An 18330-nucleotide genomic window follows, 5' to 3' on the forward strand; every position below is an offset into this window, starting at 1 on the left:
TAGTGTCTATCTTGGCTCTGGGTGTTGATCTCTGGCTCTTGTTGATAGCTGTGTGTCTTTGATGTGTATCTCTGTCCTAGCCATAGAGCATGGTCATTGGACAGATTCCCAGTACCCTGCTCTCTTAGTATCATGATTTTCTGATGACTGTTCAGTGTTCCCTTTATGAAATAAGCTGCTGGCCTTGTTCCATTTTCAGTGAACAGTTTGTCTGCAGCATATCAATCGCTTAAACGGGAGGCTGCCTTTCTTAGAGAGAGCAAGGACTGTGTGTGCTGCAGTGTCCAAGGTCTCTCCTTACCTGTATAAGTGTTACTCAAGAGGGTGACAAATGTGAAGCATATAAAATAGATATGTTTCAATTCCTTCTATCTTGGCTTGTCAGCAGATGTCCTGAGGCTGTTTCTACAGAGTGCTGTCAATGCTGCATCTTTAACTTGTGTTACCTGCTTGGATCTCTAGCTGACAAAGCATTTAATCAGAGATTGATACTTCTGTGCTCATGGAGCTCAAAAAAAAGCTGTACATGCTTCAGTTCAGCTGAATTGAAAATAGTGAAAGAAGTCCATCTGCCTTGAAACAAACCGGGTGAAACTAATGTGACCTTCAACTGCTCTTCATGGGAGTATTTGTGTGTTCCCTGACAGAGGAGCATGCCTGAGTACCTTCCACACTGCCTGCCCTTTCTGAGTGATTCATATGCTCTCTGTCCTGCACAGAGGCCTCCACTGGTGCCTCTGTTGCCAACATTTTTTTCCCCAGCACTTGCAGACTTGCAGTGGTGAGGGTGACAGGTATTCATGGGCGGAGCTGCAGCACCTGCGAGGTGGAATCCATCTAACTGCTGTCTCCCTTTGCTTTTCTGTGCAGAGGGACTATGAAGACAGTATCCTCTTTATGAAAGCTGAGGGTGAGTTCTCTGTTAGCCTGCATGCTCTGCTTCCACGCTGCTGTCTGTCCATCCCAGCTGCTGTCCAGTTGCCTGTCTGTGCTACCTACAGTGCTACGGAGGCAGCGCTTCCTATCTGCAATGTTGGGTGAGTGAGAGGTGCCTAAGCAGACACTCCTTCTGTTTTCTCAGGTGTTTTGCCACTTTCTTGGACTCTCCAGTGAATGCAGCTCATTTCCAGTGGTTATTAGTTCTGTTGGCTGCCTTAACAACAGGCAACTCTGCCTTCCCTAAGGTGCTGGCAGAAAGGGCAGCAGAATGGTAGTACAGGTCATTGTGGGCACATCTTGGTATCTCACATCTGTTTGTTGCCAGCACATGCTGAGAACCATTCATGCACAGGAACTAGGTGGGGACAAGCACAGGACATCCCAGATTCACTGAAGAGGCCTGGGCTTCTGTTTAACCAAAGGCAACCTGCCCAGCATGAACAGGGAGAGATGAACTACCAGCTGGAAACATTTTAGTCACTTAGGAGCAAGGATGCTCCCAGTTACCAAGGTTTGTCCTATTTTAATGAGGAAGGACTGTACTGTAGAAAGGGATGCAGTGAAGTTCTCAGGCAAAGAGGAGGTGTACTTCCAACCAAGTGATTCCAACCATTTCAAGTGTTTCAGTCTCCACTTGGAGAAATAATTTGCTACCAGTGATAGGCCCAGTATGTTGGAGGATAAGGATGGTAAGCAGCACACAGCTTAGATCAATAAAATAGAAAAAGCTGATGGCATATCATGTTCTTTGCAGAAATCAAACAAGCAAAGGGGGTTCTGGAAAATTGAATAAGGTATTAGGGAAATGGCTCAATCCTCTTTTCTCACCTGAGCATATTACAGAGGAAAAAATAGTCATTTAAATTAAGTAGCTGCAAATTTAGATACAAGAAAAGCAAATATTTATATGTGGAACTGATTTGCTTGCTACCTAATGGTCATTAATAAAGTTCTTAGCTGTAATAACTAAGATTCTTTAAAGTGTGAGCAGAGCAGAGACTAGAGACAAATTTCTTCACAGCATCACATGTTTGTCCAGCTGCATTTGGGATTCTTCCATTCAGCACTGGTTGCTTCACATCCTAACAACAACCTATTGGGAAAGGCGCATCCTATGCATGCACAGGCAGCAAGTGATCCATTGATCTGCTAAATATATATCTCCATTTCCTAGTGATGTTTTTTGCGTCTTTGACTGGGAGACATCAAGTCCTTTCTTCATGAGTCCTGAGAGTGGCTCACTGAAGCCGGGTGCTAAGTGCTTGGTCAAGGTGGTCTTCAAGCCCGAGGTGGCTGGGGTGCATTATGCAACAGCAACGTGCTGGTTTGGAGGTGAAGAGAAACAAAAGAGGACAATCATGCTAAAAGCCCTGGGTGAGTCTTTCTTGCATTAAACACTCAAAGAAATGTGTATCGCCCCTAACTCTGGAATAGCATTCCACAGGGATACATGGAGGGCTCTGCCACATTTGGCTCAACCCAGTGATGAACAAGCAAAGCTCACAGTTTGAAAGTGGCCTGTGGAATTCTCTAGTGTACTTTTGCCAATTTGGAAGTGTTATCTGAAGGGACAGAGGGTCCAATATGCCCTGTGGCATGTTTTGGCCAAAACAGCATTTCTAAGGCCTGTTTGAGTTGACACAGGGGAAGAAATTAGAGGAATTCACTGAAAAAAAGCCTCCACAAACTCCTGGCTTTGTCTGCACTCAGCGTCTCCTGTCTGTCCCTGCTAGACAGAGAAGCAGAGGGAAATTTCTAAACCTTTCTGGATGCAAGCTAAAATAAGCAATGATTTCATTAGCAAGTCCATGCCCGAAGTGACTTGTATGGCCACTGACAAGCAAAAAAATGTGATTCCAAGTAAATTAGGGCAAGAAGGGAGTTTACTTCGTTCAAAACAGGGCCAACTTTGAAGGTAGGTCTAACTTCAGAGTTATCTGAGGTTCTTCAGACCTTGTCAAGTGTTGAATATTCAAGAGTAGAGGTTCCACCTGTCTTTCCTAATCCAGTATACTATTCTCTTTAACAGCCAAATACCCCTGCCTGTGGGTGAGCGTGACAGGAAAGAAGCCTGGAAAGTTTCAAGATGTCCTGCATTTTGGATCAGTTCCAGTGGGGACAACTGTGGAGAAGTCTGTGGAAATCTTCAACGTGTCTGTGGTATGGGGAGAGGGAGATTGACTTCTTGTGAGAAGCTGGCAAGCTTACACATTTCCCTGGGATATGTGATCTTGTCTATCTCCCTTTAAAGCTGCAAAAATAACCTAAGTGTGAGTGTGAATGAAGCAGAGGTGATGAGCCTTCCCCTACCAGCCATGCCATTCACCCTTACCTCCCAGCCACAGTGCTTTTGCAGTTTCCCCCTGCTTCCCTTCTGTGCTTGGTCCACATCACCGTGTCCTTTGCACCCTGCAGCTCTCCTGCCCACCCTGGACAAGTCCATCAATCCTGTGTGGCACTTGTGTCAGTCTCAAATTGCTGCGTGTGTGTCCCAGGCAACTGATGGATCTTCCACTGCCCTCCGTGGAATGTAGCCCAGTGAATTGTTCAAAAAGTCAAATGGATTTGAGCACCTTGTTACCTGTGCCAGCTCAGCCCTTCCCAGCCTCTGAAGTGATGGATGTACTCAGAGACTGCTGACATAGATGACAGCAGTGCTGACTCCTCCACAGGCCCTGCAGCTTGGGAGTAGAAAAGACACACTCATTTTTGTACTGTTATTATCCGCACTGCAGGGGTGCTCAGCATTGCCAGGCAAGCATCAGGACATTTTTTAAAAGGGTCTTGAGTACGGTGTCAGAGCACCAGCTTTGTTTTCTTGGGAAAAGAAGACCCATAAACAAGGTGGAACTGTGGATAGAGGGAAATAAGTTACCTGCCTGCATGTTCCCCTGGTCACAGCAGTCATTTATGCTATTTTTGCCCCTAGGGACACCTTGAGCCATCTTTCCACCTACCAGGAGGGGCACTCCAACCCCAGAGATCACAGGGAGTTTTGCTGCAGCCTGCTGATTTCTGACAATGTTGAGGGAGCTTGAGTTGCTTGAATTCCTTGAGTTGCTTGAGTTGCCACCCGTTCTCCATCAGAACAAAATGGCAGAGGTTTGCTGCACAGTGGTTCTGTGGCGGCCTTGGTGTTCTTGGTGGTGTTCAGCACTGTTGAAAACAGCAGTTCTTACCTGATTAGTGTCCTTTATTCAGAGCCATCCTGGCTCATGTTGGCTCCTTTGTTAACCTGTTTCTTTTCTACTTGTAGGTTGATGCACCATGTATAATAGAACGAGCAGAAAACCCTCTGCTTTATGGTTATGTTTTCTCCTGTAATGCGTCCGGTGATGTTGTCCCTGCCAAAGGGAAGCTGCTCTTGTGCATACGGTTTCAGCCCCAAGTAGTAGGAGAGCACAGCACTGACTATTTCACGATCACATCTGCTGGATGCAACTTGAAGACTGTTCTGAAAGTGGTTGGCTCATGTACAGGTACCAAAGCCTTTCCTGTTTCTCCCTGTCAGCTTCTCTGGAGGGAAAAGGTTAGTGCTTGCAGAAGGGCTTGAAGTTATCATAGCCTGAAGTCACAGACTAAACTCCTGCTGGGATCTGGCTGTTCCTGGTGTACCATTTGGGATTTATACTTGCTTGACTGTTTTAAGTGAATGTCCAACTGTTTGCTAGGACCAGAAGGTTTGCTGAAGAGTTTAATCTGTTTGGGAATATCAGTTAAGTGCAGCAGTGTCTTGTGACATGTTGGAAGAAACAGCTATGACAGGTCCAGGATCTTATCTTGCGTGTTGTGCTAGGTCCTTCCGTGTCCCTGCACCAGCATTCTGTGAGCTTTGACTGGGTCAATCTTGGAGAAAGTTTGATGCGGACACTGAAAATCAGCAACAGGTCCGATGTCCCGGCCTATTATCAGTTTGATATTGATTGCAAGGGGAGTGTCTTCTCCTTGGATCGCCCCAGCGGAGTCTTGGAGGGCGCAACAACTCTGACACTGAAGGTGACCTTCCGACCTACCCACCCCATAATCTACCACCGCAGAGTCGCGTGCCTCGTCCACCACCAGGTATGGGAGGCAAAGGGTGGTTTCATTGCTGTGGTACTTTAGATGCATCTTCACTGCCGCCCAAGAGGACTGGCCTGTCTCAGTAGTCTCTGCAAATCTCTTCCCACTGTATTTTCATTGATAGCTATCATAGACTCGTCAAGATTGGAAAAGACCTCTAAGATCATTGAGTCCAACCATTAACCCAGCACTGCCAAGTCCACCACTAACCATGTCCCCAAGTGCCACATCTGCATGTCTTTTAAATACCTGCAGGCATGATGATTCAACTACATCCCTGGGCAGCCTGGGGTGACAACCATTTTGGTGAACAAATTTTTCGCATTATCCAATCTAACCACTGCCCCAACTCCACTTGAGGTAATTTCCTCTTGTTCTATCACTTCTTACCTGGGAGAAGAGACCAGCCCTCACATAGCTTCACCCTCCTTTCAGGTAGTTGTAGAGAGCAACAAAATTCCCCCTAAGCCTTTTTTTTTTCCAGGCTAAACAGCCCCAACTCCCTCTGCCATTCCTCATAAGACTTGTGGTCCAGACCCCTCACCAGCTTCATTGCCCTTCTCTGGACATGCTTCAGCTCCTCATTGTTGTTCTTGTACTGAGGGGTGCAAAACTGAACATAATAGTCAAGACACAGTCTCACAATTGCTGAGTACAGGGGAACATTCACTGCCCTGGTCCTGCTTGCCACACTGTTTTTGATACAAGCCAGGATGCCCTTGACCTTGTTGGCCACCCAGGCACACACTGGCTCATGTTCAGCTGTTGTCAGCCATCACCCACAGGTGCTTTTCTGATGAGCAGCTTTCCAACCACTCTGCTCCAAGCTTGTAATGCTGCCTGGGGTTATTGCGACCCAGGTGCAGGACCTGGACTCTTGTTAAGCAGAATCTCCATGGTGCAGGTTCCTATCAGCAATAGGATGTGGACAGTCAGTAATGCCTGCTTTACATTACAAAGGGCTTATAAGTGCCATGAGGTGCATCCTCTGTGGCTCTTGTCTGTTCAGGTCTCTCTCCTAACTTTAGCTGCATGGCTGTGCACTGATTGCCTTTAATTTTAACTCCAGTTTCAAGAAAGTTATTGTCTGACATTGAGACATAAAGTTAATGGCAGCCGAAAACTGTAGATGCTAAGCCTTTCCCAGCATGGTTTTGTAAGTGATACTGGTATGGTGAAACTCTCAAAGCAATCACAGGACAGTTTACTTCTTATTATCCTGTCTTGTGTTTTCCCAGGAACCCCAGTATGTGGATTTTATTGGTACCTGCCATTCTGACACAGCTAAGCCACCCATCCTTCAGAAAAGACACCTCTCCTGGTACCGAACCAACATGGTGAGGGGACTGACCTTCTACCCCCCTGATATCCTGAGTGAAATGCTGAAGAGTGAGAAGTTGCAGATGGATGAAAAGGGAGCCCTCATGCTGCCCCCTGAGGTATGAGCTGCCCTCCCTGGAATCTAAGAAACTTTCAGCTCTTCTCTATAAACTCTGGGTATCTGTTGTACAAAAGACATATCTAGAAGGGCTTGCAAGTGCCAGATTGATTTCTTTAGTATTTCTGCTGTTGATGTTCCCAGTACACACCAACACTATCTTTGTCAGGTGGCTTTTACCCTAGCTCAGCTTCTTTCTGGCATTAACTCAACCATGGGGTAATTTTTTTTGCTTCCTCTTTAGTCTCAGATTGAGGCTTACAAACAGAAGCCTCCTTGAAGCCTAGACTTTGAGCTGTCCTAGGAACTCTTGCTGAGGTGCATCTTGCTGAAGTGCCTTCTTGCTCATGAAGGCAAGCAGCACCTGGTGTCTCCCACAGGCACACTTTCCTGACTCACACTGAGGTATTTCCATCCTGTAGATTTCTGAGGACCAGCCGCCCAAGGAATACTTGGAACCCAATGCCATGGCTGAGTATTTCAACAAGGGTGAAAAAAGCAACCTGGCCTTGTTTCCTGCTCATGTTAGTGTCAGCCCCAGGGAGTATGACTTTGGATGCTGCGTGCCACCACAAAAATCTCTTTCTCTCTGTGTGACCAACCACACCAAAGGAAATATCATTGTTGCCTGGACTCCAAACCATGACAGTGCCTTCTATGTGCGCCCTGAAATCTGTGAGGTGCTACCATTGAAGTCTTCAACCTTCCATGTCTTTTGCATGCCCACTCAGGTCAACAGTCTTTATGGAGCAGAGCTGGAAGGTTTTGCTGTTTATAAGGTTAGTAGGAATTACTAAGACTAGAGATGACCTAGCAAGAAACTTTTTGCAGAATAAAGTATTTCAGGGGAGTTAAAATTCAGTTTAAACCCTATAAAACTAGCACCTCTATTAACTCTTTTGGCCACTGCTTTGATACACTGTTGGGTTAAAGTTTCTCTTTCACCTGTATCCTGGCAGAGTGAGAAGTTGCAGAGAGAGAAATGGCAGAACAAGTCACAGCTCATGCACTTGCACAGCCACACTTACTCTTACCTCTAGGAAACATGAAGCATGGTACACCTCACTGAAGGAGGAATTACTATGAATTACTGCACTATTAGTGTAGATGTGAGCCTTCACAAGAATGGTTATTTTGGCCTGGGTGATGGGCAAGAACTTGGTCTTTGTGTCAGGCCCTTCACAAGTAAAGCTGCTGAGGGCACTTTCTCTCTTCTCCCAAGTGACATGGGATTCATGTTACACGAGTCTGCAGTTACAGGAGATTTAGCACCCAGAAATGTCCTGGTAAGTGAAACTTAGCATTTGCCATCTGTTTCTCATCTGGCACTGGTCAGTCCTTCTTCCCTGAAAATGTCAATTCCTTAGCCCCAGGGCTGTCATTGAACAAGCAGCTGCTTGAAAGTAGTATGTGCACTTGGTCTCTTCCAACTCAGATTAGTCTGTGATTCTGTGAAACACCTAGCCACACTCCCTTCCTGCACACACCGTGTTGTCCCTTGTGTGTCTGCAGGTGATGAGACACTACAACAACATTGAGGATGATGCCACCATCTGCCCGTCATGGTGCCTGACTGTGAGGCTGAGAGCACACACATATGAAGCAAAACAGGAGCACATCATTCCACAGTACATCCTGGATGTCCCCAAAGTGTGTAACTGATTGACCTTTGGATCTTTGCAGAGACACTCAGTGTTCTGAATTCTTTACTTTGTCTCCCATTGCACTGAGATGTGTCTTTGGTGGTTTCTGATGGTGTGGAGGCTCCTGCTGTGGTACCATAGTTGGCTGTTTCTCCTGCATTAGCTTCCCCACCTCCACCATGTCAGCTGTACTAACCATCTCAGTAGTTCTGAGAGAAAAACTGTTGGGATCACCTTCTTTTCTGTTTAGGTGGACATGGGCACTAACAAGGGGAACCTAGGAGCCTCAAAAACTGCATGCACTTGGGCAAACAGAATGCTCATGAAAGACAAGTGGTTGTAAGATAGAGGGGAAGGTTCTCTCTCTCTCTTCCTGCGGTTTCTGTAGCACAGTAAGGTGTTTTTCCTATGAGGTTAGGGGAGGTCTGATCCTAAGGCATAAGACTAGTCTTGAGAACCTCTTATCTCTTCAGCTAATCTAGGCTATACAGCCTTTATTTGATGTGCATGAAGTGGAGCAAATTCCAGTCTGCTGGAATTCTTCACCCAGGATGTCACTGTCCATGCAGAAACTGCAGGCACCAGCAAGCAGCTCGCTTACTGGATGGGCATAAAGCATGGCATGATGGAAAATAGGTTCACCAGTCCCATGAGGGCCACTATGGCAAGGGAAAAGACCATAATTTGTGTGCCCTTAGGTGGTTTAATTTCTTTCCTTGAAAGGAAGCAGTTAGAAAGTTCTCCATAGACACAGGATAGTGCTTATTGGATCCTGGAAATTAATGCAGTGAAAACTTTTTCTTTAAGCTGCTTTTTAAACCCAATGAAAGCAACTCTTTTTGTCTCCACCAGACTTTTCCTCCTGCAGTTTGTAACACTGATACCTACTGCAGCATGCTGTTGTCCAACACGAGCACCTCTTTGATAACCTTCAGTGTGAACTACACTGAAGAATGTCCCTCTGTTTTGGTCAAGCCCAGCTTAGGACACGTCATTCCAGGAGGCCACCAGATTTTCCTTCTCTACACTCACCCAGTTACGACAGTCTTGCAGCAGCATGTCCTGTCTTTGGAGCTGAACTCTTATCCTGCATACACCAAGGTAAGGAGAGGGAAGTGGACAATGCTGAGCAAAGTTTTGTTCCCTTGTAGCCTTCCCTTTTCACAGTGACTTGCACTGGGATGCTTATTACATCTCCTAATGGTTAGTTTAGATTTTTCTCTTTGGAAATAGGAATGAAAGAATATTTAAAAAATTTAATGTGGAGTCAACATTGCAGAAAAAAGGCCTTTGTGGTGCCAAACATTCTGTGCCCCTTGTTCCTTACATTTCTATCTCTTGGAATACACATTTTATTCTGCTAAGGGTCTAAATTGACAGCACAGCCTAAAGCCCTTCCTCTCCTTATTAAGATCCAAATTTTTCTTGCTTCTCTCTTGGAAGGAGCAACATCTTTGTAAGGTTTCTCCAGAGGCAGCTGAGACTTCTAGCTAATGTCTGTTACTTTTTCTCTTAATTCCACAGGAGATTGTTCTCCAGAGTTGTGGGCAGTCCCTTCATTTGCTCTTAGAAGGTGATGGAATTCTCTACTTCAAGCCTCTCCAGATAGGGACCTCCTCTACACGAATGTACACCATTAAAAACTGCACAAGGCTACCCATGGTTTTCACATGGAGGATCCGTCACTCAGACAGGAAGATCCTGTCTGTCAGCCCCACTACAGGGATCCTCCAGCCCTATGAAGCCATGGTAAGTTCAGATTCTACCAAAGTTGTGGTTTGATCTCTACAACACAACCTCAGCCTGGCTTTGAATCTCTGGATGTTCATTCCCACTGTGAATCTTTGATGCAGATGGAGGTGGTGTGTCTGTAAAGAACTAGGTTAGCTACAGTGGAGGAGAGGACTAAATGCAATTGTTGAGGTGTTTGGGTTTATTTCTGGACTGGAGCTCCTGTGGCCACCCTTCCCTCTTGTGATTGCAGGCTCAGACATGGACTTTTAGTCCTGACAAGGAAACCAAGTATGTGCTGCGAGCTGTGGTGTCTGTGAAGTGGAAAAGCCCACAGTCTCCCACAGAAGCCCATTATGTCTTACGGGTCATTGGAGAAGGGGCACTGGGGGCCATCAGGGTAAGGAACAGGAGCCCACTGAGTACTAGGAGGGGGGACCAGGGTGGGATGGGGGTCTTGGACTTTCTCTTTTCCCTGTACTGGAGGCAGCCAATACGGATTCACAGCAAAATTCCCAGACACTGTTTTCAGTTTAAATGACAGTACTCATTCTAGTGGCCTAATGGCAACATGTTGTAAATGTCCTGCCACTTCAAATACAACCTTAACAAATCCTCTGGGATTGCTCTGTTCCAGACTAAACCAAGCAAGCCATTTGGCTCCTTGGGAATCATGGTTCTCTCCTCTCATTCTGTCTGTTCTCCTTCTCCATTTGTTTTGCTGTTAGTCTGATTTCAAAGTGTAGTGGACCTTTTAAAGTGGTATAGCCAGTACACCTCCATGTGGCTCTCCTCCTGTTATCTGCAGGTCTGTGCAGCCACTTTCATTTTTAGTCAGGTTTCTTAACAAACCAGAGGTAAATAAAATAATACTTTGAAAGTCACTGCCCAATGTCAATCATGTTGATTGATGGGTGATAATTTCTTCAAGGTATGTAGTCATTATAAATTGTATGAGTGCACAACTAGCCAAAAGTGAGGGGCACTCTTTAAGCAGTCACAAAAGGGCCAGCAAAAACCTCTCAGCCTTGACCCAAGTGCAGCTGGCCAGCTAGTGTTCTCACAGCCCTGAATATGCTACATCCTACCCAGCAAACAGCCTAAAAAACAGTAGGAGAAAGCATTTGGAGGAGGGATTGAGTCCCTCACAGACCTGTTCCACATTTTATTGTGCTCCAACTACCTGAAAGGAGTTTGTAGCAAAGTGGGTGTTGGTCTCTTCTCCTGAGTAATAAGCAATAAGGCAAGAGTAAATCACTTTAAATTGCATCAGGGGAGGTTTAGATTGGATGCTTAGAAAAATTTCTTCAGGAAAGGGGTTGTCACTCATTGGAATGGGCTGCCCAATTAAGTGGTTGACTCATCACTCTTGGAAGTATTTAAAAGACGTGTGTACTCAGGGACATGGTTTAGTGGTGGCATTGACAGTGTCAATGGTTGGACTAAGTGATCTTAGAGGTCTTTTTTAACCTCAACAATTCTATCTCCCAGGGCATGCCAGGTCCTACACAAAGCAGGGAGTCCTTTGCACTGCACTGTACTTGGCATGTGCCAAGGGATCAGCATGTGGTGAGATAAGTGGTGGCTACACTCAACACTATGTTTGACATGTTAAAGTGACCTCAGCGTGGTGGGTTTGTATTCCAGGCACACAAGGACTATCTGGACCTTGGAAATGTTCTAGTTGGTGATCAAAAAAGCTACAGCATTGTACTGCTAAATGATGGGATCTGTACTGTGAATTACATTCTCAGTGTGGAGCAACTCTTCACAGGGCCCCACAATCCTGAGGAGGTCCGCAGCGATCTACTGGGTACTGTAAAGGAATTAACATGGGACAGGACCTTAGTTTTCCTCTCTTTTCTCCAAAACCAATCTAGAATTAACCTGGAGGTTGGACTGCTTGCTGGTTGGCTTGCACTGATTCTCTCAAACCTTAAGTTGTCTGCCCCTTTGTATAGGACATGACTTTTCTATCTTGCTGGAAAAAGCATAATCCAGAGTCTGACAATTGAAGTTAGACCAATCTGGACCTTGAAATAAGATACAATTTCCCAGCAGAGGAGGAAGTTAAATAAAGGACCTTCCCAGAAGAAATGTTGCCAGCTCTTAGTTGCCTATCTAGGGACCTCCAGCTGGGAAACTCCCTGCTCTTTGCTGGCCAGAGGCAATCTGGGTAGTCCCAGTAAGCTGCCTACAGTTGTAGTCTGGGAATCCCAAATTCAGCACTTGAAGCTAATCCTAACTATTAGGCAAGGGGTGGCAGTGGCTGGAGTGCTGGTAGACTTAGGGATCTGTGTGCCACAACATATGGTGTAAGAGACAGTAATGCCAAGAGCTCATACCACCTCTTGTATCCTACAGCTCTAGAGCTGGAACATTCCAGAGGAACAATTCCTGCAAGATCAAAAGCTTCTGTCAGAATAAAAGTAAGGCCAGCCCGTCGGCTGCAATACACCTGGAAAATCAGATATGATATTTGTGCACCCAAAGGTGAGATGGATGTTTTGAGGTGCTCAGAGATGGGGGACAGTGTTTGTAAAAGAAGAGACTGGCAAGACAAGGCGTTTTCAGCTTGGAAGGTGAAAAATGTAACGTAATTTGAATGAAAAGGGAACACAAGATATAAGTAACTGTTTATGATTTTTCAGTGTGAAAACAAGGGGAACTTCATAAAATGTTTAGACTGTAGGTTTAAATCAAAAAAAGTTTTTCTCACATAGTGCAAAACTAAATTGTGTAAACTGTTGAAAAGGATCACATTCATAGTCTTCTGATGATGTCTAAATGCAGAAGACAAGGTACAACTAGAAGTCAGTGGTTTAGGGGTTTTGAGAAGCTGCCAAACAAAAGACTATGTACAATGCCCATTCTTTCATTGTTCTTGGTAGGGCCTCCTTCCTCTTTGCTGCAGTCAAAATGACCCAGGCAGCAGCCCCTTAATGGTACATGACTACTTTTTGGTGTTTCTTTCTCCCCCAAGCTACAGGTCTTGCAAGTGTAAAAGAGAAGGAGGAGTTCCTGTGCCGCGTTGTAGCAACAGGCGTCTACCCAACTTTGCGCATCACAGACGCCTGTACAACAGGGACTGCCAGGCGTAACACCAAGATGCACATCTGGAGGCTCTTCTCCTTGGACACACTGAATGAATACTTGGAGCAAGACCCAACTCCTGGCGAGCTCACCTACAAAGTCCCCACAAGGCACAGGTGAGATGAGGAAATGGCTCAGTGGATCGTTGAGTCCCTTGCATGAGCCAGACAGAGATGCTGTGGCTTATTGGCATGTGTTGTAGCTCCTTGCTGCCTGGCACCCTGCTTTTCCATCCTAACTGCTGCAGGCAGTTGCTCACTTCCACTTTTCTGCTTAAGCTCCCTTGAAAGGAGCCACAGAAACAGAGAATAATTTAATTGCAATAACCTCCAAAAGTCTCAGATGTAGCAAAGCAGGGACATATAGATCAGGTTGCTCCAGACCTCATTCAGTTCTAAATATCTGAATATTCAGTGCTGAATATGTCTGAGAATGGAGAAACTACAGCTTGTCTGAGCTCCTGTTTAACCATTTCCATGGTGAAAACCCTTTCCTTAGTATCTCATCAGAATATCTTGTATTGCAACTTGTGCAGTTGCCATCCCTGACCCATCGCTTCATAAGGCTGAACAAGTCCAGGTGCTTTTGTCCATCCTTGTAATCACAGAATGGTTTGGATTGGAAGGGACCTTAAAGATCATCTAATTCCAACACTTCTGCCATGGGCAGGGATGCCTTCCACTAGACCAAGTTGCTCAGAGCTCCACCCAGCTTGGCTCCAGCTCTCAGCCATTTTAGTGGCCCTCCATTGGGCCTGCTCCAGTATGTCAGTGACTTCCTGATACTGAGGAACTAAAGAGAGACTTCAGGCTAAGCAGGACTCTCTTATGTCACTCACTTTCATTAGACATACATAAAAGATTTTGAAAAGAAAATCAGGTCTGCCTTATGCCCAGTGTCCTTTCTCTCAAAAGGCTCAAGAACATAAGGTCAGACAAGAATTATGAGGAAGACAGCCAGTGTGGAATGACCTTTCCCCTGTCATGCCCTGATGACCCTTCCTCCTATTTCAGTTTAATATCTTCTTTCTCTCCTGTGACCAGCACATGCTTGATCCCCCCGGTGTATACCCCTCTCCTGCTGGATTTTGACTTTGGGTCTGCCCCAGTAGACTCACAGCCTACCTGTGTGATGCTTCTGCTGGAGAACAAGGGTGTGGTACCTGTGGACTGGTAAGCAGTGCTCACTGGAGCTCAGCCTTCTTTTTGGGGGTCTGGAAGTGCTCAAAGGGCTGTGAGAAATTTGCAGGTTAATAGGGTGGGTTTTGTAGGTACAGCTGCAGCTGAGGTCTGTTGATGAGTCAGGCTGGAAAAGCAATCAGGGAGATACAGATCAGACCTGATGAAAAGTAATGTGGCCTCCAGGTGGGCTAAGCCCATTTGGATTGAATATGTGACCACAGCCCTGGGGAAGTTGCATATCCTCGTTGCTGACCAGCTGATTGGTTCCCTAGGGCCTTCTTGTTTCCTTCTGATCAGAAGATGGACATAGAGCGCTGGGCAGAAGATGTTGACTTTACCCCCCAGGAGCTGCATCAGATGAGAATTCAGGATAACCAGCTCTTCAGTGTTTCCCCCAAGTCAGGAACACTTCTTCCAGGGCAGGAGGAATCTGTCCAGCTCTCACACAGGTGATGACAAGCACCTGTTCTTCAGAGCCTCATGCTGTGTGCCAGAACAACACATGCCATCAGTCTCCTGAGTTTCCATGCCAGATTTTCCTTCCTCATCATATGTTCCTCAGCAGAGGCTGGGCAAGTAAAAATTCCTGAACATGTCCAGTTTCTGGACCCCACAGAGCTGGTCTTCCTCAGGAGAATGTTTTAATGTCCCTTAACACTACAGAGCAAAAGGCATTTACTGGGATATGCTGGGGACACTGCTTGACCTGACAGTTGAGGAGATGAATGATGCTGAACTTCCTGCACTTTTGATTATGTAATGATATTCTTTTTTTTTTTTTGTCATCAGCTAGAACTGCTAGCCCTTGGGTGCCTGTAGAAGGTATGAAGAAAGCTGAATGCTTCCCCTCTCAAAGCAGACCATATCTGAGAAGTTCTGGCATTTTGTTGGCCTAAAAACTTGGGTCCCTGAATAGGTGTATGACTAAAATCAACATTGTATCACTCATTTCCACCCAAACACCCTCTGGGTTCCCCCACTTCCCCGCGGCCCTTACGCAGCAGTGACTCTTTGGCTGGGAAGTGAATTGTCTCTAATGTTCTGTGTGACTCTGACTCTGTTATCCTGGGCACCAGGTTGATTTCTACTGTTTTCCTCTCTCTCCTCTTTCACTGCTAGACATGATTTCATTGGCAATGATCGCCTCCCTGTCCTGCTGAAGATTTCCTATGGCCGTGAGATTCTGGTAAGATAGCAGGTGTCCCTTCCTTCCATTTGCTGAGCAACAGCAGGTAGGAACTGAATTAATAGGTGTTTTCCCCAGAATCTGCATAGTGTACAGGGGGCTGTGGCCTTCCCCTGGAATTTGCACTAGCCAGGCAGTAAGAGAGGGCCAAGCAGAGACATAAAAACAATGTTCTGACAAACTTGTGCTTCCAGCAGAAAGTGATGTGGGCAGTGCACTGGCAGAATGACCCTTGGATGTTGCATCTGCTGGATTCTTCATCAGAGCACTATTATTATTTATTTATTTATTTATTTATTATTAACCTTTGTATTTTATTAATGGTGTTAGTGCAGAATTGCTTCTTCCTTCAAGACAACTCCAAGTCCAAAACCGCCTTTCCATGTTTTACAGTCCCTGCATATTTTCCACACTCTGATGTAACTTATGGTCAGGATTCTTGTGCATGCCTCCCCTCATTTCATCTGCCTCACTGTGAGTTGTTCCATGCCGTTCCTGGAGTTCAGATCTGCAGCCCATCCTGCTTCTCTCTCATGCAGCTTTCCTGAATCTCTCCATCTCATCAACCTTCCATACTCTACAACCCCCCCGGAATATGCTTTTCTCCAAATATGCCACCATCACCTTCTGTGATGGTAGTTTGGGAATGCACAGGGTGGCAGAGGATCCTCCACCTCTGGGGTTACAGGGTCAGCTCCTTCCCCAAGCCCACAAGATAGTCCCTGGGTTCCTGGTTGGCTGCAGCCTTTGTCCACCCACTTATTTCTCCTACCAATGATAGAGGAGATTCTTACTTATTCTTCCCACTCGACTGCTTTCTAAAGCATCCCAGAGCTGATCTGTGGTGTGTTTTCCCTGAGCATCTCCTCAGGCTTGGAACTAATTTCTCTCTCTCCCCCTCTCTCAAACTGTCAGTTAGAGTCAAAGTCACCTTGTGCTCTGCCAGGCACCGCTCATGCCCGGCTGAGCCTTCCCGTCTGTCTCTGAAGTTTCCTATGAGACCATTGTGTTCACATATCTCTTTTATTTTTCTTTTCTTTCAGGACTGTTGTCAGCTGAAAATCCAACCCTTTGACCAAGCTGTTCAAACAGTGGCTTAACTGTGCCTTCCCTCAAAGCCCTTGGACAGGCTCCCTGTGCTCTGCCTGCCTGGCACAATCCTGAGAGTGACTGTGGGGAAGAGTTGGCCAGTGAGGGAAGAGGCTTTGGAGCACCAGCAGCCTATAGGGCATACATCCTCTCTTGCCATATGGCCAGTGGCTTTGGTGGCTACCAGAGGCCACCACCCTCTGTCTTGCTGTCCCTGCAGAAAGAGCTAGAAAAGCGTGGGATAGCCTGGGGATGAAATGATCTCATGGTGCCTTTGAGCTCTGGCAATAGGAGCTGTAGAAGCCAGTGCAGACACATGGAGCAGTGCAGGTGGTTGCAGCCTGCAGAGATGCAGTGTCAGTACTGAACTGCTGATATCAGAAAGTAGGAATGGGAAATACTTCTTGTGCAAGGAGGGCAGCTGAGGGACTGAGCTGTGGGCCTGCTTTCCTTGCAGTCACGGCATGAAGTGCACAGAGTTTCCAGCTCCTGGGGCAGAAACTGCCCTAAATATACTTCCATTCCAGGGCTGAGCAAATCCTCACCTGTGATTCTGGTGAAATGTACAGAGCATATGCTAACCTTAAGCATATGTTAATGTTAAGCAAATGCTGTAGTGTCACCCCAAAAGTTAAGCTTTGGAAAATTACGAAAGCAATAAGCAGAGGAGGAGCCCATTGGGCTGGGGTATTGCTTGATTACTCTGTCAAATTCCAAATTATTTGGCTTCATAGCTGTGTGGTTAGCCACCTGCAAGCCAATGCCTGTTTTTCCTTTGGGTTTAAAATCACTTCCGTGATGACTTTACCTACATGGATAGATCTGACCTCCTGTTCCTCTGTTTCCCCAACTTAATTTTCAGGAGAAGCTTCTTTTTCTGTTATTCCTTCCCCATTCAGTGGCCAATTTTTAGTCCTCTGATGATTTATAGGTACTCTGAATAATCCAAACTGATTTCCCATTGGCAATTTTTTCTGGCTGTAGGAGGAGACATCTGTAGCACTTCTGTGTTTCCAATTCCTTGTGCAGCAGGGAAACAAGGCCTCCCACTGCCTAATGCTTTCACAGATTGTCCTTTGCCTCTTCATCTGAAGACTGCTTGTTCTCAGAGCTCAGAGATTGTTTGGCCAGGCAGAATTTGCAGCCCCCAGCAGTTTTAGTAGGAAAAGCCCATCCAGCTCATGTGTTGCAGGCTGAGGTAGGCTGGTTCACAGAACTCCCTGGAGAGAAGGGCTGGATCCCAAGGAGAATCCCTGAGCACACAGGTTTTATAAACTGCAAGTGTTTGCACTTCACTTCATAGCTGCTAGTTTGGTATTGTGAGATGTTATCACCTGCAGCTCGTGTTCTCCAGGCAGCTCTCCTCCCTGGGGAATCTGGCATCCCCTGGCATCCCTCTTATGATCTTAAGTCTTCACTGTGGGATGAAGTCTATGCACTCTAGAAGGAGAATTGATTGCAGCAAGTCTTCACTTTTCTCCATTTGTCTCTCTTTAACTGATAATCCTCTAAATGTCATATCCTGTGTCAAATGGAAACTGATGACAGTTTTTCCTGAGCAGTTCTGGTCTGTTGGAATGCAAGATGGGTTTTTGATCAAAGTTCTATAAATAGATCTTTCACTCCCAAAGCTCAGGGAGGTTCCTGTCCCTTTTTCTTTTGAAGTTTGAAAGCAAAGCTTTTGTCTTTCTCCTACTTTCACTTCATCTGGCAAGCTGTGGTTCTCAGGAGGCTGAATACTCATGTAGTGCTTTGAAAAGATCCCATGTGAGACCTTGCTAACCTTGTATTTCTAGTTCTTTTTCACTCTGCATTTTGTTTATAGATCTGAACTGAAATGGTTTTTTTAAAAGGAGTTGTCATTCTCTGCTTTTTTTAAAGTGACTGATACAGTATCTCCTGCAGGTGTCTATCTTTGCAAATATTTTTTCTGTCTTTTACACATCTATTTGAAAAATAGCCATGCTT

The 18330-nt window shown here is 45.8% G+C and overlaps 1 protein-coding gene across 6 annotated transcripts in view; it reads left to right on the top strand.

The window, feature by feature from the left end:
• Window positions 1–18330, top strand: part of CFAP65 (cilia and flagella associated protein 65) — a 31110-nt gene that overhangs the window by 1928 nt on the left and 10852 nt on the right. For 5 of the 6 annotated variants that reach the window (XM_058027870.1, XM_058027869.1, XM_058027871.1 and 2 more), the window contains exons 4-20: window positions 871–1037; window positions 2114–2313; window positions 2969–3099; window positions 4196–4418; window positions 4736–5001; window positions 6240–6440; window positions 6862–7218; window positions 7952–8089; window positions 8935–9183; window positions 9607–9831; window positions 10067–10213; window positions 11461–11626; window positions 12178–12306; window positions 12797–13022; window positions 13950–14078; window positions 14360–14536; window positions 15207–15273. In XM_058027870.1, coding sequence (XP_057883853.1) covers window positions 871–1037; window positions 2114–2313; window positions 2969–3099; window positions 4196–4418; window positions 4736–5001; window positions 6240–6440; window positions 6862–7218; window positions 7952–8089; window positions 8935–9183; window positions 9607–9831; window positions 10067–10213; window positions 11461–11626; window positions 12178–12306; window positions 12797–13022; window positions 13950–14078; window positions 14360–14536; window positions 15207–15273 — 3198 coding nt within the window. The remainder of the gene's footprint in view (window positions 1–870; window positions 1038–2113; window positions 2314–2968; window positions 3100–4195; window positions 4419–4735; window positions 5002–6239; window positions 6441–6861; window positions 7219–7951; window positions 8090–8934; window positions 9184–9606; window positions 9832–10066; window positions 10214–11460; window positions 11627–12177; window positions 12307–12796; window positions 13023–13949; window positions 14079–14359; window positions 14537–15206; window positions 15274–18330) is intronic. The other variant, XM_058027872.1, reaches the window with a different exon arrangement.

The sequence above is a fragment of the Melospiza georgiana genome, chromosome 7, assembly GCF_028018845.1.
Source record: "Melospiza georgiana isolate bMelGeo1 chromosome 7, bMelGeo1.pri, whole genome shotgun sequence".
In the NCBI taxonomy this organism is placed as follows: Eukaryota; Metazoa; Chordata; class Aves; order Passeriformes; family Passerellidae; genus Melospiza; species Melospiza georgiana.